At 37.6% G+C, this 27448-nt stretch overlaps 1 protein-coding gene across 3 annotated transcripts in view; it reads right to left on the reverse strand.

Moving 5' to 3' along the window:
- The window catches only part of ATL1 (atlastin GTPase 1), a 110159-nt gene that overhangs the window by 12004 nt on the left and 70707 nt on the right, over positions 1 to 27448 (reverse strand). For all 3 annotated transcript variants that reach the window (XM_074393957.1, XM_010341093.3, XM_074393956.1), the window contains exons 7-9: positions 26724 to 26780; positions 6544 to 6636; positions 5388 to 5526 (exon numbers count right to left, since the gene is read on the reverse strand). In XM_074393957.1, the coding sequence (XP_074250058.1) occupies positions 5388 to 5526; positions 6544 to 6636; positions 26724 to 26780 (289 nt within the window). The remainder of the gene's footprint in view (positions 1 to 5387; positions 5527 to 6543; positions 6637 to 26723; positions 26781 to 27448) is intronic.

Below are 27448 nucleotides of genomic sequence, written 5' to 3' on the forward strand. Positions count from 1 at the left end.
TAATTGATTACACATAACCCAAGTGGTACCAGTATGCTAAAACTTAACATTACAGTCTTAGCAAAGTAATACAGACAGCAGATCACCAGAGAAGTCCTCTGAACATAGTGATAATTTCTTAAATTGTTATTTCAAATATATGGAAAAATTGGGGCCAGGTACAGTGGCTCACGCCTATAATGCCGGCACTTTGGGAGGCCAAGGCAGGTGGATCATTTGATGTCAGGAGTTTGAGAACAGCCTGGCGTTGCAACATGGTGAAATCCTGTCTCTACTAAAATACTGAAATTAGCTGGACATAGTGGCATACACCTGTAGTCCCAGCTACTTGGGAGGCTGAAGCACGAGAATCACTTGCACCTAGAGGCAGAGGTTGCAGTGAGCCGAGATTGAGCCACCACACTCCAGCCTATACACCACGGCAAAACTCTGTCTCAAAAAAAAAAAAAAGAATAAACATATATATATATATATATATATATGCATACACACACATATAACACATATAATATATACACATATATATATTATATATATGGAAAAATACACATATTATGTAAAAAAGCAAGATCTGTCCAGTGACTTGCTTGGTTTCTAAGTAAATTCAGTAACTGCCTGTAACTTTTAAAAAACTGGATTTTAGCAGAGTTACTAAGTTTTCAGGCTTTGGGCTGGCGATTTTGAAGGCCTTAAATATTCAAACCTTAAGACTGTGTTTGCATTTTCCTGTTACAGCCCCAGTTATAATATTGGGGCTACACAGATATACTATTTAACGTTAGAAATTTTTTTTTCTTTTTTTTCCTTCAGACAGAGTCTTGCTCTTGTCACCCAGGCTGGAGTGCAGTGCTATTCTCCTACTTCAGCCTCCTGAATAGCTGGGAGGCACCCACCTCCCAGGCACCTGCCACCACACCTGGCTAAGTTTTGTACTTTTAGTAGAGATAGGATTTTCCCAAGTTATCCAGGCTGGTCTCGAACTCCTGACCTCAGGTGATCCACCTGCCTCAGCCTCTCAAAGTGCTGGGATGATAGGTGTGAGCCACGGCGCTTGGCCAGAATTTATGTTGCCTTTACTTGTTTTATAACACACACAAGCACGATGCTGGATATCTTTCAAACATATTTTGTTTCAAGTTTTGTGTCACTTTGAAATTTTAGTGACCATTATTTATGGGTACTTGTAGTGGTGTTTATTCACACTTATTTTGTTGTTTGCACTGTACCAATTTTCACTGATAATTTTGCTTTGTACTACATATAGATTTATTATTGTGGTTTGTTTTAGTTACCCGTATTCACTGGAATACAATACTGATATTTGTATTTATGTTACCACATTCCTGTTTTGTGTGTTATTGCCTACAATGTATCTGTATTCACTGATACTAATTGGTTTCTTTTATGCTATATGATTTTATGTTTTTTTCAGCTATAGCAGAATATTGCTATATATCTAGAATGCATGAATTCTTGAGTTTCTGAATAAAACAAAGTTTTCTTGTTATAAAACCACTTTAAAATCACTTTCAAAACAAGTGTATAAATTTCTCCCCCCAAATATTCCTTATACAATTGGAATGAGATACAACAGCATGTTAACGCACCAGCAAGTATGGTAATTGTCATTAAAGTAACCAGCATATAAGCACATGTGTGGATTAAAAATGTGTCTGAAGATGGCATTAGCCATCTTTGTTCTCACTGGGACCAATGCTAGGTATTCCAATTTGGGATCCGGAAAATAAGAATATATTCATAACATACATAGGTGGTGAGATCTTGCTAATATTAGTTGAACACAGTAAATACATGACCCAGAAAATCTACAAACCAGTTCAAATCAATTTGCAGAGGTATAAGCTTTGGCACTGTAGATGTTCAATTAAGATATATGAATAGCTGACTCTGAATTACGTTCAGTAATTTTCTTCAGTAATTTTTGCCACAATGGTAGAATCTTGCAAGGACTTTAGGGGCTGGGTCAAAGTGGTGATTATCTCCCACAATAACTGAGAATATGATGCATGCTTTATAGGATCTCCACAGGGCAGATGCACTAGTATAATGTTGCTGTATAAATTAACAAAAGAAGATATTTTCTCAGGATTTCCTGATTCTGTTAAGGGATTAGAAACATGCATTTGGTTATACATTCTGAAGTCTAACTGCAGCTGCTAAGGAAGCAGCTCCACATCTTACAATGTGGCTACCTGCCCATTCTACATATGGTATTATAACGCAGAGCAATCTCAAAAAAAAAAAAAAAGAAAAAAAAAGAACTCCTTGTTATTTAAAAAATTGTATTTGCTATGCTTGGGGAGATATTCAGTAAGCACCCAATAGGAGCTGGTTGAGTGTAGCATAAATGAATATGATTCAGTGCCTTTAATCTTTTTCATTTCCTTTGTAGGAAGTTCTTAAATTTATATTGGTTAAATATAATCATAGTATTATCAGTTTTTAATAACACTAGAAATAGGTAAGATAATAATAATTGCAATTCTTTGAGGGACCATGAACAAATAGTTATTACAACAATGATTACTATTGATAATGAGCTAGAAAGTTATTGCTGTGTGTGAAAGCGTATATAAGAAACTATTATCAAAGAAAAACTTGCACATTTGTTTGTTCAGAGACCTTTCTTCCCCACAGGCAACCCCTGAGATGCCAGCCCTCTGGAGAACATCACTGTCAGCTGACAAGACATCCTGGATAGACATCACACCTAATTATAAGATTCGGGGTGGGACAGAAAAATAATGTAGATAGCAGACTTTCAAAACTGCCTAAAGAAACACGGAGGTAAAGTACATTTCTGCATACAAGAGGGCTTTAGTAGCAGTCTTGTAAGCTATAAAAGTCTCATTAAAATGAAACTTTTATGGAAATTGAAGCTGCCTTTCACTTCTTTTTCTCCCAGGCCAGCCACTTTGGTAAACTCATAATTTATAGGTAGCTGTAAACCAATTGTGTAGGTCAATCAGAATATATGCATAGAAGTGAATAAAATCTGATGGAGAACACATGTCTTAAAAAGTGAAATTCTGGCCAAGCCTGGTGGCTCACACCTGTAATTCATTGCTTGAGGCCAGGAGTTCAAGACCAGCCTGGCAACATAGTGAAACCCCTATCTCTGCAAAAAATAAAAAAATAACAACTGTGTGTGGTGGCACACTCCTTAGACCTAACTATTTGGGAGGCTGAAGCAGGATTGCATGAGCTCAGTAGTTCAAGGCTGCAGTAAGCTATGATTGCACCACTGCACTTTAGCCTGAGAGAGTGAGACCCCTTCTCTAAAAAGATATTAACTGGCTGAGTGTGGTGGCTCACACTTGTAATCCCAACACTTTGGGAGGTCAAGATAGGAGGATTGATTGAACCCAGAAGTTTGAGACCAGCCCTGGAGGCACAGCAAGACTTCATCTCTACAAAAAATTTAAAAAATAAATTAGCTGCCCATAGTGGCATGTGCCTTTAGTCCTAGATACTTGGGAGACAGAGGCAAAAGGATCTCTGGAGCCCAGGGGTTCAAGGTTGCAGTGAGCTAGGATCGCACCACTTCACTCCAGCCTAGGCCACAGAGTGAGATCCTGTCTCTAAAAATAAAAAGAATAAGATTCTGCATTTGCATGATTTGTCTTAAACTCTCTCCCTGAGCTTTCATTACAAAACATATCAGCTAATCTAAGAGCTGTAGCTGTATACTGCAGTAATGAAACAAGCCATAGTGATTTTTAGTTCCAGTAAAAGACTGTTGTTGAAGGCCCACCCCTCCTCTGCCTGTGTATGTCTCCCAACTCCAGAGAAGAAAGAGAAGCTTTCTCTTTATGTAAGAAGCCTTTCTTTATGTAATTTATTCAAAACACACTGAGGCCATTAGGTAATTGCACAATACCAAGGTCTGTGCATCCACTAGCGGGTTGGAATTCATAAGTGTGACAGTAAAATTATAGAAGCCTGTCATCCATAAGTACTATGTGCTTACTGAGATCTATTCTGTTGTATAAAAGTAAGATAAAATGTGTATAAGCACCATGCTGATTAATGACTGAGAAATTTGGTATTCTATTTACGGTACTAACTGCCAAAGTTAAATATAAGTATCTGAGAGTAAATGTCATGGGTACAGAGACAAAAACTATTTTTTTTTGCTTTTCAAATCTGCCGGTTTCATAAAACTGGATACAAGTTACGTTGTCCTTTCTTTAAAGTAATTTTAAAGCCCCCTGACAACAGTTGTGCTGAAAAGCTTGTAATGTCACTGTCTCACTCCTGGCATGATTCAGAAAGGCCACAGCAAATTAAACAAATGTCTGAATTTAGTGGTATATTCAACACTAGGCTTTCAAGTTAAAAAGTTGGACAGGCGCGGTGGCTCGAGCCTGTAATCCCAGCACTTTGGGAGGCCGAGGCAGGTGGATTCACGAGGTCAGGAGATCGAGACCATCCCGGTCAACATGGTGAAACCCCGTCTCTACTAAAAATACAAAAAATTAGCTGGGCATGGTGGTGCGTGCCTGTAATCCCAGCTACTCAGGAGGCTGAGGGAGGAGAATTGCCTGATCCCAGGAGGCAGAGGTTGCGGTGAGCCGAGATCATGCCATTGCACTCCAGCCTGGGTAACAAGAGCGAAACTCCATCTCAAAAAAAAAAAAAGCCGTGTCTTTGTACTATGCTGTATTAACTACAAAGCATATCTCCACAGACCTGGTGGACATCTTTTGGGAAAGATTAACTCCCATTTCCCCAGACTCCTACATCTACTCCTGCTCTTGTTTGTTTGTTTAACAAGTCAAGCTGCTTTGGAATCATGTAACAATCAACCCTCTATTAAAGAGATAACTATATCCTGTAAGTATACGCTATTTGAAAAACACTCTAGTACTTTTTTTTTCCCCAAGACTGGTCCTCTCTCACACAAGATTTCATTTTTAGTAAAGTTTTTAATAATTTATAAATAAATTCTTTAGTAGCGGTTTTAAAGAGCATTTCTTTTGATTTCCAATTATATAATGTAATACAGATTTCCAATACGATAGACACTGTTTTCCATTTTCATGTAGATAAGGAAAATGAAGCATAAAAACATTAAGGAGCACTTTTCAGTGCACAGAGATGAGAAGGTGAGGTTTACTGCCTCCTAGGTGAACTCAGGATCTGGCCTATTTTTGCAGGCAGCGTATACATTCAGCGCCCATAGAATCCCACCAAGTTCACCAAGGAGGAGCACCAGCTCGGGATGCCCAATTCTCCTGATAATTTCTAATCATCAGCCTCCTATCAGAGGATAAACTAAATTATCAGCCATAAGCCCAGTAGATAAAATGGCATTTTAAAAATCAGACTAAGTGACGCAAATGTATTTATTAAAAGATACAAACCTTTCAGTTTTCCATCAAAGTTTGGATTGGTAGCTACTTTTAAGCCAGGATGAGGTAGGAGAAAACAGGAAATATTGGTGAAACAGGAATGGATGTGTTTTCTGACATTCTGTAGTTCTTCATGCTGGTTCCCTGAGACCTGCAGTAAATCATTCTGAAGTTTAAACTCCTTTCATCAGGAATTATGCAAAGGAATTCGGTGGCATCTCATATTTTCTATGTCTATTTGGTCCCACAATGATAAAAATGACATGACAGGGCAGCTACTAAAGAAAGAAGAAAGTCTTGGGTGGGTTTGCCCACACAGAGCCATGTCTAAGTACAGAAAACACATGCCATGGTTATAATTAACAAGTGTCTACCCTTATGCCAACTCAAGTGCCCTTTTCCATTTTTTAATACAAATTAGTGGGGTTTTACTCTGGCTAGTTCCCACAAATTCAAATTTTAATTCAAAGTACTCACAGGAGGCACAAAGAGATGATAGATATTCCTACCTTCTTTTAGTAGATACTCAAGACAGCATCCTATCACCTAGTAAGTACACATTTAAATTCTAGAATGGCACCTGAATAGTTGGGTGTTTACTTACAAGCTAAATCACCCTCACCACCCCCTTTCTGTAAATACATATTTGATAGCTTTTAATATAGACAAACTATTATGACTGTAAACCTAATAAGAAGTTCAGAGATCCCAACTTTCAAGGAACTTTTTTGTAGATTTTGATCTGTCTCCCTAATTTCCCAGTAGGCATTTTTGGTGCTAACTGCTCAGTGTAACATTTCATACAGTATTGAACTAGCATGATGCAGAAAGTGGAAGATCTTCTAATTTTACATTCTGTGCTCTAAGATTGACTCCAGGGATTTCAAAATTAGGTATCTGTTACATTGGCTTTTAAAATTCTATTAAAACCTGAATCTTGATATTTGCACTGTCAGTCTTGAAGTGACTTAATTCTTCAAAATAAAAGCTTTATCTTTAGGACTAAATTATTGTTTTATAGATATATATGAAGAATTCTTCATCTGTGTCACTAATATTGGTAACAAATGAGATTGTGGCTACTGAGTATCTATTCAACAAATGATCCAACAAAAATAATTCTAGATTATTATCAGTGAAATTTCATGCACCTAAATATTTAACAAACCTTGAGGCGTTTTTCCAAGAATTTGGCGCCACCATCAGCTCCATATGAAAATTCGTATGGGAAACTCCAGTCTCGAACAAGAAATATCAGACTCTAAAAAATGGTAAGAAAGGATTAATATGGGGACTTTAAGATGCCTCCCTTTGCTTTTTACGGAAACCAGTTATAATATCATTGTCATTTGAATATCATTCTTTCCCACATTGCTGAATTTAAAAGCAAACATAAAACCTTTGAAAGTATCTGAACAGCCTCTCCACTATGAGATCATCCTACCTGTTTCCATTAAACGTGAACAGAAAGCTGCCTACAAAATGCCAAGATGAATGCACCCCACTGAGAGATGACAGAGATGACTTCCAAACTGTCTGAATGGAGCTATGTCACTATAATCAGATTTTGTGTAGAAAATGTTCCTAGGAATTTTCCTTTCTGATGGTTATGGCTAAATATAGGCATAAGATATAATATCAGCTTTTCTTTTATAAATAAATTGTTTTAATGTTTTTATAGAGATGATACATATGTAGGATCATCATAAAAAGTTCAAACTAGATAGCAAAGTCCAAAGAGCAAATTTTAAAATGCACCCCAAATTCCATCTCCTGGATTTAACCATAGTTAATATTTGGTGAGCAGCATCCAGTCATCTCCCTAGGTACACACACAAATGGAAGAGGGTTAAAAGGAAGAAAAAGGAGAAAAACAGTTTTATAAAAAGTGGAACTGTTATGTATGTGGCATTTTAAATAATAAGTATTAAAATGTACTTGAAATTAACTGACTTAAAGACATTTAAAATACTGCTGAATTTCAAGCAAATGATTTTTTACCACTAGACATTCTAATAAATTCACTTGAAGTTAAGGACAAAGATTTTAGAAAACTTTGAGCTGGGAATCATGTGTTTAACTTTTTATACCTTTGTTTGGAATACAGTCCACATATAGAGAACTGCACATTAAGCATATAACTTAATGAATTTTCACAAACTGAACACATCGTTCACCCAGCACCTAGATCAAGAAACGGAGAATGTCCAGCACTCCACAAGCCCCTGCCCCTGCCACCCTCCAGTCATTACTCCTTGCTCAGGGGTAACCACAAGCCTGACTTTTAACAGCATCAGTTCATTTTGCCTGTTTTTATAATTTGCCTAAGTGGAATCATACATGATGTATTCTTTTGATCTAGCTTCTGTCACTCAACATTATATTTGTGAGATTAATAATATCATTGCATAATTGTTTATCATTCATAGTCACTACTGCACAATTTCCCATTATGTGAATAATTATTAATTCATTCTGTAGATGGGCATTTCAGTGTCTCTAGTTTTAGGCTGGCATGAATAGTGCTGCTATGAACATTCATGTGTCTTCTGGTCTTCTTTCTTTTGCATTTATAACTAAAGCAGAATTACTGGATAGAGAGTGTGCACATGTTCAGGATTGGCTGATATTGCTCATTTTCCAAAGTACCAATTTATAACCTTATCAGCAGTCTTACAGGGTTCCTGATGCTACATGTCCTTACCAATGCTTGATATTCTCTGTCTTTTTAAACCTTCTGGAGGGTGCGGTTTAGTAGACCATTGTGTTTAATATGCATTTCCCTGAAGATTAATGAAATTAAGCACTTCATCCTAAGTTTGTTGGCCTTTTGTGTTTATCATCTTTTGTGAGGAGGCTGATCAGGTCTTTTGCCAATGTTTCCACTAGTTATCTGTCTTTACTTATTGGGTTTGGAGTCATGCTTTTTAAATATATGTTTCACCTTTACTAAGTATATTCTCATATTGACTAGAATGTATCACCTTTCCCTAGGGTAACAGAATGAAGAGTCAAGTTTTGTTCAAGGTAAGTTTTCTTCTATCATCTCTTTAAATATTTTTCCTCTATTACATCTACTGTTTCCTCATTTGTTTCATTTTCTATTTCAGGGGCTCTCATTATGCATATGTGGTAGAGATGTGGGTGGGAATCCAGATTTTATGAGACCTGAAGTTTACATAATCTGTGGGGCAGAGTGGGTCAGAGGAAAGCCTCTGTAAGAAAAAGAAAGCACAATTATGCTTTAAAGTTAATACTTATTTAGAATGAGGAATATAAATTACAAATTCAAAAAACTGGCAAGTATCACAAACAAAAAAAAATCCAGAAAAATAACTAACATAACTTTATAACAATTTTTTTCCCCAAAAGTGTTCCAAGTTCATTTCCTGCCTTAGACCTATAATTGGGCATTTCTCTAAGAAGCACTGGTTTCTTTTAGTGGAATATAGTACTATATTACAATGCTGAAAGTGCTGCTGCATTGGTCAGTGTTTCTAGACCTTTACAAAAGTGAGCACAGCTAGAATAAAATCGTGTGTGTGTGTGGTGTGTATGATAAAATATCTCATAAATTCATAGTGATACTTCTAATTCAAATTCAGGACTATAGAGTTTTCATTGAATGTCTATATGATATCCATATCTCCTTGTGCAAGAATCTTGAACCAAGAATCTGAGTCTTTATGTATTATGGATGATTGAATTATGATATCCCATAATTACGCATTTTTTCAATGCTATAATACATACACAACAGCCACAGAGTAGCAGTACCAACATCACCATCAACATCAGCATCAACTACTATGAATATTTAGTGAATTTTTAAAAATAACTTGGCACATGCTCTTCTCATTCTCCTATTTTTTAGTTTATCTATTTAAAGAAAATATACATTATATTCCCATATGATGTTCTCTCCCTTTTGTCCTTCATTAGTCTAAGTTCCACAACTAAATACACATTTAATGATCATTCCCAGTCCTTATGTCATCTTTGCTGATCTGAAATTCATTCTTTAGTAGATTTTGCATTAAGGGTCATGGGAACAATATTCCTTAGATAGTTACATGTTGAGAATAGTTGTGGCCCTTTATATCTGAAAGTCAAGTTTGCTGGATGTAAAATCCTTGAATCACATCTTTTTTCCTTAAACAGGGTCACTTCTTACTGTGTGATTATGGGTCTTTCTTGTTTCACTAAGATGGAGCCTCTCCTCCCTCTTATTTTGTTTTGTAGATTCTTGTGGGGAGAGGAGAGATTCTTGTAGAGAAAAGAATTAAAAATACCCATATCCACCCTCTTGAAGTAGTCTGCTAACTTTAAATAGATGCCCATTTTTGCCACAAGTTTTGTCAAAATATAATAATTTGCATTTTGAACATTTCTTCCTAAAACATGTATTTTGAAAATAGACATTAGCTGGGAAGTAGCTTTTGCAAAATAGAGGTTCATGAACCAGGATAAATGAAACCAAGTTTGTGGATTTGGCTCTATTTTGCATTTTTCACGGGAGCTTTTAGTCTAATTTCTTGGTCTTTTTCACTGGGCGCCTTTCCAATTCAAAATAATGAGGACCATATGTGGTATAGAAACAAACGTAAAGTTTTATTTTTTTTAATTAGCAATATATAAAGTAATCATGAAATTAATGGCTGTGTTCCAACTCCCAGGTTTCCTGCCTGATACTCTCATTTAGTGATATGCTGGTAAACTGGCTCTCTGACAAAAAGAAAAACAAAAGCCTTGATTTGTAGCATCTGCCAATTTCTGTGGTATAAGCACACCTATTGTGGCTGACTTCAAGCTTCCAAGGGTTTAATAACTGTTTTATATAATTCCTGAATATTTAATAATTGGTTCTCATGAATGGGGACGAGCACGCCTACTGCCCCTATCCCCTCCCTGCATACTTTATATGCTTTCCATTCATCACGTATGGATTTCTATGAAATTCAGTCCTATGGCAAAAGCCATCAGTTTTTCTACACTGCAGAATCTTGATTTGCTCATGTATGCATATAGGTAGAGATAAAAACCAAGAATACAAATTAGCCTAATTTGTTTAGATAAAAACATATGAAACCACAAACGCTTTTTCAATAAATCAAATTCAGTCAGGCAACTGGGTCATACGACGGACCTATACTATACTTAGCCTACAAATGAAATAATCATCTATCTTTTGAAAATCATGATAAATTTTATTAGCTTTCCTTTGGAGACTATATTTTTCAGAAAATTATTCAAAAGGAGTTTTACAGCATGACTGGGTAACAGTGAAAAACTGAAATAAATCAAAATGCTCAACGATTGGGAAATAGCTATATAAACTATGGCACATTAATATAACCTATAGCTATTGATAAGCATGTGGAATCTATCAACACATGAGTTGATTATGTCACTATAAAAAGCTTACATGAAATAAATGTTATTTGAAAAATAACAGTAAATTTATGTGCACATCCATTATTCCATGAAATTATTCCTACACTCACAGAAAAAGATGTCATGTTCTAAAACCATACAGCCAGTAAACACCTGAACTGGTTTTTAATGTGTTTAATCAGTTTCTAATTTCAGTTTCAAGTAAAAGTTTAAAACCAGAACTGGTTTTAAACCCAAAGTAAGTAACAATTACTTCAATCAACAGCCCATACAAAAGACGTATTCTCAGACTGATGTCGACCCATCTTGCTTCCATAACCCACAAAACTGCAAAACAAGCCCCCGAAGCTTACATGTGGTCATCAGTTTGCTTTGCTCAATGAGACTATGGTTCACCAGCAGGGCTCTACTTCATTAAGCAATGAGTGTAGCTTTTTTAAAAAATCATATTTTGAGTGATGGTCTTATCCTAGGCCAATTCTGGAAGTCTCATTGAACCTGTTTTTTTTTTTTTGAGATGAAGTCTCGCTCTGTCACCCAGGCTGGAGTACAGTGGCACAATCTCGGCTCACTGCAACCTCCGCCTCCCTGTCATTGAACCATTTTTTAACGCCCTCACTTGGCAGCATTCCCTGTGACTCTTAGACTAACAGGTGCATTGTCTTTCTGCCTTGTTCCCACATTCCATTTGTCCTCCAATGTGCTTCCAGGTGAATCTGTCTCAACAACTATCTGAGTTCTGATTTGCTTCATTGAGCTCTTGATGCTAAATTAATTTGTCATCCTAGGATTTTGTAACCATATAGGTCTTTATATAAGGTCATTAGTCCTAAGTCTTTGCATAGAGTAATTCAAGTTTTATTTTTGGAAGTGCATTCACTTGATAAATAACAAGACCTAGTTTTTGTATAAAGTAATTAGACCTTTTGGTTTGAGAGCACACCCTCCAGTGAATATTTTTGCCAGTAGCCTGCTTATTCTTTTGCTGCTTGCTTTGCTTACTTTTATTGGACAATTTGTACATAGTCCTGTCTCATGTTTTTTTGTTTTGTCTTGAATTGTTTTGTATCACTGAATGAATATGAAAGTGCTCTATAAAGAACAGATGGAAGCATAGGACTAAGAAGTCTTCAGTCCTATTCACGCTGCCCCAAAGACTAATGGTTGGAAGTCTAGTAGGCTGACAACCAATTTATGCAAAGTTAATTAATCAAATTTTGCCTTGGGTTCCCTACAAAACCTTCAAGAGGACACTCTTTGTCTTGTCAATAAGTGAGTCACTTTGTATAGTACATAATACAAAATCAATAATTGTCAGACTATTGATCGTACAATTCTGTCCTCGTCTCTGCCTGCTTAACTTCTCATGTAACAGGTTTCTCTATATCTAAACTGTAACTTCCTCCTGGAAGAATTTCTGCTTCCTATTTGTAATAAACTGCAATCCTAATTTTTGTATCAATAATGTAAATAAACTTTTAAAAAATGAGAATAACTGTGGCCATTATGGTGAACCTTGGACATGTAACAATAAACAATACAGTTAGGGGGAGCTCTTTAAATATCGAGACAAAATACCAAACACTCATTTGTTAGCTTCTTTAAACAGTAAACTGAGGCCTCAAAACAAAATGCTCACTCCAAAATGCAGTCTCTCCATTTGATACTGTAACTGTCTGAAACTTGCCCTCCTTGCATCTCTTTCCACTCAGTTTTATTTTCACCACTCAATAGATCCCTTTAATTCCTTCTGCTACTTCCTCTGAACTCCTAAACAAGCTGCTCTTTCCTCAGGAATTTTCACAGGAAAGGAGAGGGCACATTGCCCGAATCTACTTAAAACTGCTAGGTCAGAAGACTACCCTACAGAAGTTGAATTAAACTCCGGTCTTGAGCTGAGTGTTAAGAAATTTCTTTTAGCCCAGAAAAACAAAAATTTGTTGTAAACTTGTTACATATTTACTGTCCTGAACTATCAGTTCTGTTCCAACTAGTTCACTTAATTTTTAGACCTTCAGGTGGGGAAAAAAATGGTTAAAAACAGTGGGATAAGACCAGGAGAATATTTAAATAACCCAGCTGTTCATTAAAACATAATGATAATATATTTTAACAATGTAGTGGCCTTTATGGGGCATGAAAAATAGAAATAACATTACAGAGGCTATTTCATAAGACTTTCTTTTAAATATGAATTGGACAAAGATTTTAAATTATAAATAAAATAAAGATGGGTCAATAGAAAACTTTAAATATTGACTTCAGGAAACTCTCAGACATAAAATATGAATATGGAAGAAAAAACATATGGAGCTTGGATATAAAATAATAGAAGAAAAAACATTGAATGATAAATTGTCAATTTAGAAGTCTCTAGTATATCACTGACTTTTCATAGGGCTTGGATAGTAGTGAAACAGAAATCAAAACAAATTTGTGGCCCTTCAGATAAAAACAAGACTGAAATACCCTCTGTTCTCTATGAATCAGGAACCTATAGATAGGGAAGTCTACAGATATTGCAGGCAGAAAATCCACTGGAATAACCAGTGTCCCAAAGCAGCTAAGAATATCTATAACATGTATGATTTTTTTAAAAAATGAAGACTCTCTTTGCACAAACTCTCCAAGGATATAGGTGGAAAAATTAGAGACAAGCCAATGGGAGGCCAGATCAATCCCTTCCAAATTATCATAAATATTTTTTTTTCTTAAAAAGAAAAGCCATGGCAAGTATTAAATCAACAACATCAAAGACTCAGCACCTTTCATGGCCCATTGCTTGATCCAGTAACTAAGGCTTATCTTCCTTGCCTCAGAGCAATTATAGCTTCCTCTAATTACTTGAAATATCTACAGCTCACGCTCTAGGATCACTTTTACATTTGATGGTACCACATACAGTACAATCATTATTGCTAACTGAAAACACACAATATTTTTCTTAGTCTTAACTAATGAAATATGGTATTTTCTTTTTGTATTACCACCCATCAGTGTGACACTTTCAATGCAGCAACGCTACTACCCTTCAAAGGAGAATTCTCCCATTGAAGGAGAATTTCTTTTTCTTTTCTTTTCTTTTCTTTTTTTTTATTGAGATGGAATCTCACTCTGACACCAGGCTGGAGTGCAGTGGCGCAATCTCAGCTCACTGCAACCTCTGCCTCCTGGTTCAAATGATTCTTCTGTCTCAGCCTCTTGAGTAGCTGGAACTACAAGCATGTGCCACCATGCCTGGCTAATTTTTGTATTTTTTTTATAGAGACGGGGTTTCACCATGTTGGTCAGGATGATCTCAATCTCTTGATCTCATGATCCGCCTGCCGAGGCCTCCCAAAGTGCTGGGATTACAGGTGTGAACCACTGCGCCTGGCTTTTTTTTTTTTTTTTTTAAGACAGAGTCTCACTCTGACAACCAGGCTGGAGTGTTATGGTATGATCTTGGCTCACTGTAGCATCCACCTCCCAGATTCAAGCAATTCTCCTATCCCAGCGTCCTGAGTAGCTGGGATTACAGGAGAATGCCGCCACACCTGGCTAATTTTTATATTTTTAGTTGAGATGGGGTTTCACCATGTTGGTCAGGCTGGTCTCAAGCTCCTGACCTCGTGATCTGCCCACCTTCACCTCCCAAAGTGCTGGGATTACAGGTGTGAGCCACCATACCCAGCCAACAGAGAATTTCATGGTTGCATTTCTCCAGTTCAAGAAGAGGCTGTGCCCAGTACAAATATTTTGGAAACTCTCACATTAACTTATAACTTAATATTGTTTGTTTATAGTTCTTACCTTAAAAGTGTAGAGACAATACTGGGCTGGATATGTAATAGTTGCTCCAGATCTTGAATCCAGGTCTTCCAATTTTGAGTTGTATATGCAAACTATTTACAACCCCAAATACGTATATACCATCACCTTAGTGAACATTTATTGAACACATGCTTTATGAACAGCATGGTAGTTGCTCTAGACTTTAAAAAGTTTGACAAAATTCTTGCTCATAAGACATTTATAATTTAATTATTGACAGGGGATAGGCACATTAAAACGTAAGACAACAAAATATAGCTCAGTAAGTGGCTCAGGTTAAGACAGGGAAGAGAAGCATGGTAAGATGGTGGTTTAGTGCAAGGGCTCTGAGCCTGTGGCCTAGATTGAGGTCAGCTCTGCAATTTAAAGATATATGTGACCAGGAGTAAGTTTCTTAACTACTCTCATCCTCAGTACTTCTCACTGGATAGAAAAATTAAAGACAAGAATAAAGGAGCAGTAACATTATTCATTTTATAGAACTGTAGTGATCAGTAATTTGAGTAAGGTGAGAAAAAATGCTTAGCACAGTACATGGCACAAAATACGCATGCAATAAATTGCTGTCATTGCTCTTGTGGACATTTTGGGGTACCTAAATGTAGAAGTTTGGAGAATCCTAGTCTACACCACTGACCTAGTTCTATGTAGCCAGATAAGCATTTCTTCTAATCCATACAGATCTCAGATCACCTAAATTGCTCTCTCAACAGAACATGGGATAGGGTAGGTAACTTCTTCAGTTGTCTTTTTCCGTATCATTTCCTTTACTTTTCACTGGAAGCAGACAGACATTAGCCTTTCATTTCCTCACTGAGGTCATGGATTTATCAGGTATGACTTGGCAGTTATAATCATCACAGATATTTGACCAAAGATGTTTTGTTTCAAAGTAGCTTAAATAACTATCAAAGAATTGTTTGTACAAATGGACATTCTCAAATCACGGGACTAAAGGGTTCTCAAATATATATAATTAAGCAAACTAGAGTACAATAATTCCTAACTGTCCTGTGTAGGCCCAATTTGAATGAGAAATTGTGAGAAACAGAATACCTGTCCTAATGTAATAGAGTATTATTATATGCTTCCCCTTCTATTATTTTTCAGCAACCTTCAGTTTAACTTAAAACGGGCACAGACTGATGTGCTCACTAATAATTACATCTCCACTGAAAGGAATGTGAAGAAATGAGTTTTTACTTTTATCTCACAAAGAGCATTTGATTCTCTTTCTAAGGTCTAGGTCTTGCTGGGCCTTTTAAGTGCATGAAAATGGTTAATAAGAGAATAAATGTAAATAGTCCTAAAACATATGCTCAGGAAGGAAATAAGGCTTCTAAGAGAAGTCGAGTTTGTGGGAAGGAAAGTTTTTTTTTTCTTTTTTAGAGTTTATGCTTCCTACTTTCCTATTACTGGCCAACCTTAATCTACTAACTACCTATACAAAGAAATGTACATAGAAATGGTGTCCCATATCTCTGCTACCAGAACGTTCTCTGCCATAGATGCTGTCTGCTGGAGTGTGCCCAGTGGTTTAAATCTGTCTTCAAACATGTGCTTAAGAATGACTTAGAGAGTGTAGATTGCCTGGTCTAAACACAGGGATTCCAATTCAGTAAAACTGGTATGGCCCAGAAAAGTTTCTAACCCAGGTGACTAAAAAACCTGGATCTGCATGAATCACCAAGGCTACAGATATGCTGCAACCCCATCTCTTCTCTGTGAGCCATACAGCCTAAATCCTGCTAGAATCCCCAACTATCTCAGGGCTCTGGGCCTAAAAGAGATTCGGGAATCATCAGATTTATTCAAGACTCTGGCTTAAAGGATCCAAGGCTCAGGAACATCGTGGCCACTATTAAAATTTGCTGTAGATTAAACAGGCTTTTGCAGACTGGCTATAGAAACAGACCCACCATGTAGAAATGCCACTGAGAAATGTACTGACATTTAAAACATTGATTCAAGGGAATCTTGAGACTATAATACACTTTAGAAAATGGGGAATGTTTCTATTTCTTTGTAGCCTACATAATTAGAAGGCAAGAAATGATTAAATAGTAAACTCCTGGGCTGCTGTTGCCAAAGGGGACATTTAAAGAGATAATATAGGGTCTTCTTAGTAAGACGGGGATCTGTTTTTAGTTGAGACCCTATAACAAGCTTACTGTACCACATGATGGAGTAAAAACCCTCTCTACCACCACAGCCCAGCAGAACTGAGAAGACATGAGTGACAAGCACACACAGAGAGAGCCACAGAGCCACACAAGTGGAAGATGAGCCTTTCCTGAAGTAACAAGTAACTGATGGCTGATTATTTAGCAGAGCGTTAGAAGAAGGCAGCCTTGCTTGGTGTTGATAAGCAGGCTTTATTTAGAGTGAACTTCAAATAACGTCTGACAACATGAAAAATATCCAGAATTAGTTGTAGGGATCCTAACTTAAGGATGTGATCATCCCGATACAGAATGTGGGGCCAGGTGTGGCTTATGCAACTCTAAATGACCAAGAAAGAAAAACTCATATCATATCAATATAGACACAAATCTATCACATGTGACAAGATATTTTCACTAGATTCCTAGAGCAAACTGGGCATTATTATTCAAATAAAACTTGCACAGTTATTACATACAGCCATGTTTAAATTAATGGAAAAATACATCATTCCCAATAAAAACTAGAAGTCCTAAAGTAAAGAAGCTAATATAAAGAACCTAGTTATTTTATAGACAGATGTGTTGATAAAGTAGCTCCTGCCAGATTTTTATACTTTAAATTCAAATGCTCATAGTGAGCAAAACAGGTAAGAAAATAACTGATGTCACTTAGAGAACTCTATACTATGTCTTAATATGAATTATACTTCCTCAGTGTGCTATATAGTTTAGAGCTAGCTGATTAGATCTTGCAAAAAACAGTTGTTAAATTTTGAGGAATTTTTGCAAGTTGGTTGACATATGGTAGCTTGAAATTGGCCATGGTAAAAGTATTTACACCATAAAAATTAGCAAGTAATATATATCAGGTTCACCTCCTTCCTCCTCCCCAGCTAGTTTTAAATATTTTACCAGCATACCACTGGTTAAACTTGCACTGCAATATTGCTTTTAAACTGAATTCATTTAGCTGTTAATTCTCTCTTTTAAACTATGGTTTTAAAATACACTAACACATTTTTGTTTGCTTGATTACAGCTTGATATAAATTTGTTTTTTAAATAATCAAGTTAATCTATTAATTCAGCTACTCATTTCCCTGGTGAACTGGCTTCACATTTGTCGTTTATTATAGGTCTTGTTTATTATTTAATTGTACTCTATTTCAGAGTTAAGAATTCTTCTATTTTAAATTTGTTTAAATTAATTTTATTTATCTATTTATTTTACTGAGACATGGTCTCACTCTGTTGCCCAGGCTGGAGTACAGTGCTGCAATCATAGTTCAACATCCAGCCTCAAACCCCCAGGCTTAAGTGATCTTCCCACGTCAGCCTCCCCACAATTAGTTGAGACAACAAGCGTGTAGTTCTTTGTGTGTGTGTGTGTATGTGTGTGTGTGTGTGTGTGTGTGTGTGTGTGTGTGTGTGTCACTATGTTGCCCAGGCTCATCTCAAACTTCTGGGCACCAAGCAATTTTCCTGCCTCTGCCTCCCCAAGTGCTGGAATTGCAGGCATGAGCCACTGCACCTGACCTTAGTTTAATTTTAATATAAAATTATTTTTAAATTTTTATTATCTCTCACCTTACTTTCTCAGGCAATGTTTAAAATTTCCCCACAATTTTATCCAAATGAATAAAGCTGTTAACTTCTCAGAGATAAGAAGACAGAAGTGGTGACCTGCTAAAAAAGATTTGAAATTTCATTTAAAAGTTATTTTATTTTGCAATTTTTCTCTATGCTTTTTCTAATTGAAATGTGCATTATTTAACTAATACATGTTTTGAGATTTGAATATACTTGCATTTTATCTTTTGATTTTATAATGTATAGTATTTTTGTTTTGAATTTGGTTGCTTTAATCTGAAATAGTATAAAATGGCTTTGGATGCCACTTTTGCTACTTAATGAGCTTCTTATTTCAATTTCAGATAGTTAGAGTTACAAATCCAAACATGTTTAGGAGTCATTGTTGACTCAGCGAAAACTTTTTTCTTTTCACTGACATTTCATAATGCCAACAGTTTACTAACTAGGGTAATCTCTGAAAGTTTCTTTCCATTGTTTGTTTTCAACTCATTTTTTGTTGTTGTTGTTTTTTGTTTGCTTGTTTTTGATGTTGTTGTTTTACCAAAAGCAGTAACTCTATCAATCTTTATCTATCTGACATTTATTTTGTCAGAGCATTGATTGGTCTTTTCCAGTTTTAGTGTGTCTGGCAAAGTGTAAGGAGCAGTGACATCTGCTGGTAAGACTGAAAGTCCCTTTCTGTAATTTACAATGGAGTTCCTACTCTAATTGCCAATGGTTCTGAGTAACAAGTTAGAGAAGAAGAAAATCAAAACAATAGCCTAATTACCATACAACACTTCAACTATCAACCTAACAAATGACTTTTTTAAAAAAGACAACAGAATCTAGTAATACTGTAAATCATACAGAAGACTGCAAGACTGGTTTTATTCTACCTCACCTCCTCCCCGCACCAGGTTCCTGAGCCCTCAGGGGAGAATTCATACACTTCATCACAGTATACATCATCTCTCCATGCTAAGACCCCTTTCTTGCTTTACTTCATCATATTTTTCCCAGATCCTCCCTCCTATTTCCCAACTATTTATTCCCACCCACACTCACTTTAATATACATTATTTTGTGTATATACAGTATTTTAAATATTCATAAAACATATGTTATAAACCTTAGATGTTTTTTCTGCTTCCTTCAGTACAAATTTTAACACTCCATTCATGCTACTCTATGAACTGTTGGCTCATTGCCTTTAGATGTTGCAAAGTATTACAGATTATGCTTTTCCCCATATTTTCATGTATCCATTCTTCCAGTGATGGACACCCAAGTTGTCTCCAACTTCCTACCACTATTACTCTATCAATAAATATCCTTATATATTTCCTGTGCTCCACGGAATGGCTGCTCCAATCTGCACTTTCAACAACAGGGCCTGAGTGTTCCCATTTACCCAAATCCTAGCTTTCACTGGGTATCATCTCCATGTTCTACTTGTTGCCTATTTAATGAGTGTAAAGTGGCATTTCGTTGTTGTTTTAATATTTGCCTCATTATCAATGAAACTTGACATCCCTTCAAAAATATATTAGCCATTCAGGTTTCCTTTCTGTGAGTTGTCTACTAACATCCTTTGCCTGTCTTCTGTTTGGGAATCAAGTCTCAGTCACTTGCAAGTTTCCTGTATGTTCTGCATAGCAACCTTTTGTTGACTTTGACATTGTCAATATTTTCTACCAAGCTGGTCACTTTGATTATAAAGTCTTTTGATAAATAGAAATACCTCATTTTGATGTAATACGCATCAATTTTTTACTACATGGTTTATTTTGGATGGTCTAATAAGTGTTTCCTCACCTCAGTTCAGAAAAATGTTCTCCAGCACTTTCTTCTATTAGCTTTATAGTTTTAACTTTCATATTTAGTTCTTTGATCCATCTGGAGATGACTTCTATAATAGTATTTAGTAAAAATCCAGCTCTTTCTTCAAATAGGGAACTTGTTTTTCCAAACCCCACTATTAACTCATTTATTTCTCACCAGTTTATGATGCCACCTCTGTTGACTACCAGGCTCCCATATATACATGAGTGTATTTAAACGGTTAAGTTCCATTGAGCTTTGCTCTTGCATCTCTGCAGGACCTCACCATTTTCATTGCTATGACTTTTTAGTGTGTATTGAGCCTTCTAGTTTAGATCTTCTTAAAAACTGACTTAAGACTGGGTGTGGTGGCTCACACCTGTAATTCCAGAACTTTGGGAGGCTGAGGCAGGTGGATCACCTGAGGTCAGGAGTTTGAGACCAGCCTGGCCAACATAGTGAAACCCTGTCTCTACTAAAAATACAAAAAAATTAGCTGGGCATGGTGGCGCATACCTGTAATCCCAGCTACTCAGAAGGCTGAGGCAGGAGAATCACTTGAACCTGGGAGGCAGAGGTTGCAGTGAGCCAAGATTGTGCCATTGCATTTCAGCCTGGGCAGCAAGAGTGAAGCTCCATCTCAAAAACAAAAACAAAAACAAAAACAAAAACTGACTTAAATCAAAATGAGACTTAATTCTTCCATATGAGTTGTAAAAAATATATCAAAAAAATCCTGTTGTAATTTCAATTATAATTGCACTGAGTTTGACTAATTTGTTGAGAATTCTCTACAACATCAAATCATACCATCTGTGATCATATTACATCTCTTGGTTTATACAACTTTTTCTTTACAGTTTTTAATAGACCTTTGAATTTTTCTCCAGAAAGGTCTTTGTATTTTGGTGGCTAATTACTGAAGATTTTTGTTTTGTTCTGCTATTGTGAATGGCATATATATTTTAAAACTTATATTTGCTAGTTGTAATTGCTGGTTTTAAGAAATGCTATTGATATTTTAAGATTTAAAAATATTGTTACATAATATGATACCTACAAAATAAGGTATGATACCTCCTTTCCTAATTGAATACCCTTTATTTCTTTCTGTTGCCTGATTGCCCTGGCCAGAACTTCCAATACTGTGTTGAATAGGAGTAGTGAGAGAGGACATCCTTGCCTGGTGCTGGTTTTCAAAGGTAATGCTTCCAGTTTTTGCCCATTCAGCATGATATTGGCTGTGGTTTTGTCATAAATAGCACTTATTATTTTGAGATATGTTCCATCGATACCTAGTTTATTGAGAATTTTTAGCATGAAAGGCTGCTGAATTTTGTCGAAGGCCTTTTCTGTGTCTATTGAGATAATCAATTTGTTTTTGTCATTGGTTCTGTTTATGCAATGGATTACATTTACTGATTTGCATATGTTGAACCAGGCTTGCATCCCAGGTTGATGTGATTGTGGTAGATAAGCTTTTTGATGTGCTGCTGGATTCTGTTTGCCAGTATTTTATTGAGGATTTTCACATCGATGTTCATCAGGGATACTGGCCTGAAATTTTCTTTTTTAGTTGTGTCTCTGCCAGCTTTTGGTATCAGGATGATGCTGGCCTCATAAAATGAATTAGGGAGGATTCCCTCTTCTTCTATTGTTTGGAATAGTTTCAGAAGGAATGGTACCAGCTCCTCTTTGTACCTCTGGCAGAATTTGGCTATAAATCCATCTGGTCCTAGACTTTTTTGGTTGGTAGGCTATTAATTGCTGCCTCAATTTCAGAACTTGTTATTGGTCTATTTGGAGATTTGACTTCTTTCTGATCTAGTCTTGGGAGGGTGTATGTGTCTAGGAATTTATCCGTTTCTTCTAGATTTTCTAGTTTATTTGTGTAGAGATGTTTATAGTATTCTCTGATGGTAGTTTGTATTTCTGTGGGATCAGTGGTGATATCCCCTTTATCATTTTTTATTACATCTATTTGATTCTTCTCTCTTTTCTTATTAGTATGGCTAGCAGTCTATCTATTTTGTTGAGCTCTTCAAAAAACCACCTCCTGGATTCACTGATTTCTTGAAGGGTTTTTCATGTCTCTATCTCTTTCAGTTCTGCTCTGATCTTAGTTATTTCTAGTCTTCTGCTAGCTTTTAAATTTGTTTGCTCTTGCTTCTCTAGTTCTTTTAATTATGACTTTAGATCTTTCCTATTTTCTCTCACAGGCATAAATTTCTCTCACAGTGTTATAAATTTCCCTCTACACACTGCTTTAAATGTGTCCCAGAGATTCTGATACATTGTGTTTTTGTTCTCATTGGTTTCAAATGACTTATTTATTTCTGTCTTAATTTAGTTATTTACCCAGTAGTCATTCAGGAGCAGGTTATTCACTTTAGTAGTTGTGCAGTTCTGAGTTAGTTTCTTAATCCTGAGTTCTAATTTGATTGCACTGTGGTCTGAGAGACTGTTTGTTATTATTTCCATTCTTTTGCATTTGCTGAGGAATGTTTTACTTCCAATTACATGGTCAATTTTACAGTAAGTGCAATGTGGTGCTGAGAAGAACATATATTCTGTTGATTTGGGGTGGAGATTCTGTAGATGTCTATTAAGTCCACTTGGTCCAGAGCCGAATTCAAGTCCTGGATATCTTTGTTAATTTTCTATCTCACTGATCTGTCTAATATTGATGGTATGGTGTTAAAGTCTCCCACTATTATTGTGTGGGAGTCTAAGTCTCTTTGTAGGTCTGTAAGAACTTACTATGAATCTGGAAGTTCCTGTATTGGGTGCTTGCACATTTAGGATAGTTATCTCTTCTTGTTGCATTGATCCCTTTACCAGTATGCAATGCCCTTCTTTGTCTCTTTTGATCTTTGTGGGTTTAAAGTCTGTTTTATCAGAGACTGGGATTGCAACCCGATTTTTGTTGCCTTCCATTTGCTTGGTAAATATTCCTCCATCCTTTTATTTTGATTCTATTTGTGCCTTTGCACATGAAATGGGTTTCCTGAATGCAGCACACTAATGGGTCTTGACTCTACCCAATTTGCCAGTCTGTGTCTTTTAATTGGGGCATTTAGCCTGTTTACATTTAAGGTTAGTATTGTTATGTGTGAATTTGATCCTGACATTATGATGCTACCTTGTTATTTTGCCTGTTAGTTGATGGCAGTTTCTTCACAGCAATGATGGTCTTTATAATTTGGTATGTTTTTGCAGTGGCTGGTAGGTGGAATGTGCCCTTTCGATGTTTAGTGCTTCCTTCAGGAGCTCTTGTAAAGCAGGCCTGGTGGTAACAAAATCTCTCAGCATTTGCTTGTCTGTAAAGGATTTTATTTCTCCTTTGCTTATGAAGCTTAGTTTGGCTGGATATGAAATTTTGGGTTGAAAGTTATTTTTTCCTTTTTTGAGACAGAGTCTTGCTCTGTCACCAGGTTGGAGCGCAGTGGTGAGATCTTGGCTCACTGCAACCTCTGCCTCGTAAGTTCAAGCAATTCTCCTGCCTCAGCATCCTTAGTAGCTGGGACTACAGGCACATGGCACCACATCCAGCTAATTTTTGTATTTTTAGTAGAGACAGGGTTTCGCTATGTTGACCAAGATGGTCTCAATCTCTTGACCTCATGATCTGCCCGCCTTGGCCTCCCAAAGTACTGGGAATACAGGCTTGAGCCACCACGCCTGCCCCAATTATTTTCTTTAAGAATTTTGAGCCGGGCGCGGTGGCTCAAGCCTGTAATCCCAGCACTTTGGGAGGCCGAGGCGGGTGGATCACGAGGTCGAGAGATCAAGACCATCCTGGTCAACATGGTGAAACCCCGTCTCTACTAAAAAAGTGCAAAAAATTAGCTGGGCATGGTGGCTCGTGCCTGTAATCCCAGCTACTCAGGAGGCTGAGGCAGGAGAATTGCCTGAGCCCAGGAGGCGGAGGTTGCGGTGAGCCGAGATCGCGCCATTGCACTCCAGCCTGGGTAACAAGGGCGAAACTCCATCTCAAAAAAAAAAAAAAAGAATTTTGAATATTGGCTCCCACTCTCTTCTGCCTTATAGGGTTTCTGCCAAGAGATCCAGTGTTAGTCTGATGGGCTTTCCTTTGTGGGTAACCCGACCTTTCTCTCTGGCTGCCCTTGATATTTTTTTGTTCATTTCAACCTTGGTGAAAAGGATGATTACGTGTCTTGGTGTTTCTCTTCCCATGGAGTATCTTTGTGGTACTCTCTGCATTTCCTGAATTTGAATGTTGGCCTGCCTTGCTAGACTGGTGAAGTTCTCCTGAATAATATTCTGAAGTGTGTTTTCCAACTTGGTTTCATTCTCCCCATCACCATCAGGTACACCAGTCAAATGTAGATTTGGTCTTTTCACATAGTCCTGTCTTTCTTGAAAGCTTTATTAGTTTCTTTTCACACTTTTTTTCTCTAATTTTGTCTGCTCACTTTATTTCACTGAGTTTTTTCAATCTCTGATATCCTATCTTCCACTTGACCAATTCATCTATTGATCCTTGTGTATGCTTCATAAAGTTCTCATGCTGTGTTTTTCAGCTGCATCAAGTCATTTATGTTCTTTGCTAAACTGGTTATTCTAGTTAGCAATTTGTCTAACCTGTTTTCAAGATTCTTAGCTTCCTCGCACTGGGTTAGAACATGTTCCTTTAGCTTGGAGGAGTTTGTTATTATCTACCTTCTGAAGCCTACTTCTGTCAATTCATCAAACTCATTCTCCGTCCAGTTTCGTTCCCTTCCTTGCAAGGAGTTGTGATCCTTTGGAAGAGAAGAGGCATCCTGGTTTCTGGAATTTTCAGCCTTTTTGCACTGGTTTCTCCCCATCTTCATGGATTTATCTACCTTTGGTCCTTGAAGTCAGTGACCTTTGGAGGGGGTCTCTAACTGGATGCCTTCTTTGCTGATGTTGATACAATTCCTTTATGTTTGTTAGTTTTCCTTCTAACAGGCCCTTCCGCTGCAGGTCTGCTAGAGTTTGCTGGAGGTCCACTCCAGACCCTGTTTGCCTGGACATCACCAGTGGAGGCTGCAGAACAGCAAAGATTGCTGCCTATTCTTTCCTCTGGAAGCTTTGTCCCAGAGGAGCACCTGCCAGATGCCAGCCAGAGCTCTGTCTGTCTGTCAGCCCCTACAGGAAGGTGTCTCCCAGTCAGGATACATGGAGGTCAGGGAGTCACCTGAGGAGGCAGTCTGTCCCTTATCAGAGCTCATATGCTGTGTTGGGAGATCCACTACTCTCTTGAGAGCTGCTGAGCAGGGACGTTTAAGTCTGCTGAAGCTGTGCCCACAGCTGCCCCTTCCCCCAGGTTCTCTGTCCCAGGAAGGTAGGGGTCTTATCTTCAAATCCCTGACTGGGGCTGCTACCTTTTTTTCAAAGATGCCCTGCCCAGAGAGGAGGGAATCTAGAGAGGCAGTCTGGCTGCAGTGGCCTTGCTGAGCGGAGGTGGGCTCCACCCAGTTCAAACTTCCTGGCAGCTCTGTTGACACTGTGATGGTAAAACTACTTACCCACGCTTCAGCAATAGTGGATGCCCCTCCCCCCAGGAGGCTTGAGTGTCCCAGGTCAAGCTCAGACTGCTGTGCTGGCAGTGAGACTTCAGTGTATCTCAACTTGCTGAGCTCCACTGGGGTGGGACCCACCGAGCCAGACCACTTGGCTCTCTGGCTTCAGCCCCCTTTCCAGGGGAGTGAACGGTTCTGTCTTACTGGTGTTCCAGGTAACACTGGGGTATGAAAAAAAACCTCCTGCAGTTAGCTCAGTGTCTGCCCAAATGGCTGCCCAGTTTTGTGCTGAAACCCAGGGCCCTGGTGGTGTAGGCACTGGAGGGAATCTCCTGGTCTTTGGGTTGCAAAGACCACGGGAAAAGCACAGTATCTCGTCCTGAGTGCACGGTACAGTCCCTAATGGCTTCCCTTGGTTGTGGGGGGGGGAGTTCCCTGACCCCTTGTATTTCCCAGGTAAGGCAACACCCCACCCTGCTTTGGCTCACCCTTCTTTGGGCTGTACCCCCTGTCCAACCAGTCCCAATGAGGTGAACCAGGTTCAACTGGAAATGCAGAAATCACCCACCTTCCGTGTCAATCTCACTGGGAACTGAAGACTGGACGTGTTCCTATTCAGCCATCTTGCCAGCCCCCTACTCTAAATAATTCTTATTAACTTGAAGTCTCACAAAATTATAGACACTTGTTTTCCTTCACTTAGTATGTGCCTGATATATCTTTTTCCATCCTTTTATTTTCAAATGAACACATTCTTATGTTTTAATACATCTCATGAGAAAGATATGGCTGGATGTTCAATTTTTGTACATAAATGAGGATGGGCCCACGAACCAGAATGCCTAATTCATCTTGCATTTCCACATTTCTTTTTTAAAAAATGATTCTTAAAAATTCTATTTCCCCATTTCTATCTCATTCTATCTTGCATCAAATAGCATAAAATAGGTAAATAGTATTTCCTCAATGAAACAAAAAATAAAAAAAGAAGGAAACATGACCCTAATTAACATACCTGGTTATAATCTTCAGGAAAATCTAGTAAGAATTTACTATCATTTAACCCTCACTCACCTGAAACGGCTTCAGGAAAGTTTCCTCCATTGCTAGTCTGCCATACTCAGTGAAAAGCTAGAAGGAAAATTACACACCCACACACCCCCGAACACACACGCACATACACACACACACACACATACACACACACACACACACACACACACAGAGAGAGAGAGAGAGAGAGAGAGAGAACTTTAGCATCTGTGAAATTTTAATTCCTGCCTTTCATTCACTTTTCTCCCTAGCTATAACAGAATATTATATCATTAAGATTATACTAACCATTTTCAGGAAATTAGCATTGCACAGGTAAAGCAGAGCCATGTTAATTAGATATTTAAGAATAAAAGACATGGCCTGGTGTGGTGGCTCACGCCTGTAATCCCCGCACTTTGGGAGGCCAAGGTGGGCAGATCATGAGGTCAAGAGATTGAAACCAGCCTGACCAACATGGTGAAACCTCACCTTTACCAAAAATACAAAAATTCGCAGGGCATGGTGGCGCATGCCTGTAATCCCAGCTACTTAGGAGGTTGAGGCAGGAGAATCACTGAAACCAGGGAGGTAGAAGTTGCTATGAACTGAGATCATGCCACTGCACGCCAGCCTGGCAATAGAGTGAGACTCAGTCTCAAAAAAAAAAAAATAGTAAAAGACATAAAGTACATTTAAAAAATAAAATTTCCATTTTATTAATACCTTTTATCTTTTAAAATTAACACCTTTTCCTTTTATATTTA

This window comes from Saimiri boliviensis, chromosome 2 (genome assembly GCF_048565385.1).
Source record: "Saimiri boliviensis isolate mSaiBol1 chromosome 2, mSaiBol1.pri, whole genome shotgun sequence".
Taxonomy (NCBI): Eukaryota; Metazoa; Chordata; class Mammalia; order Primates; family Cebidae; genus Saimiri; species Saimiri boliviensis.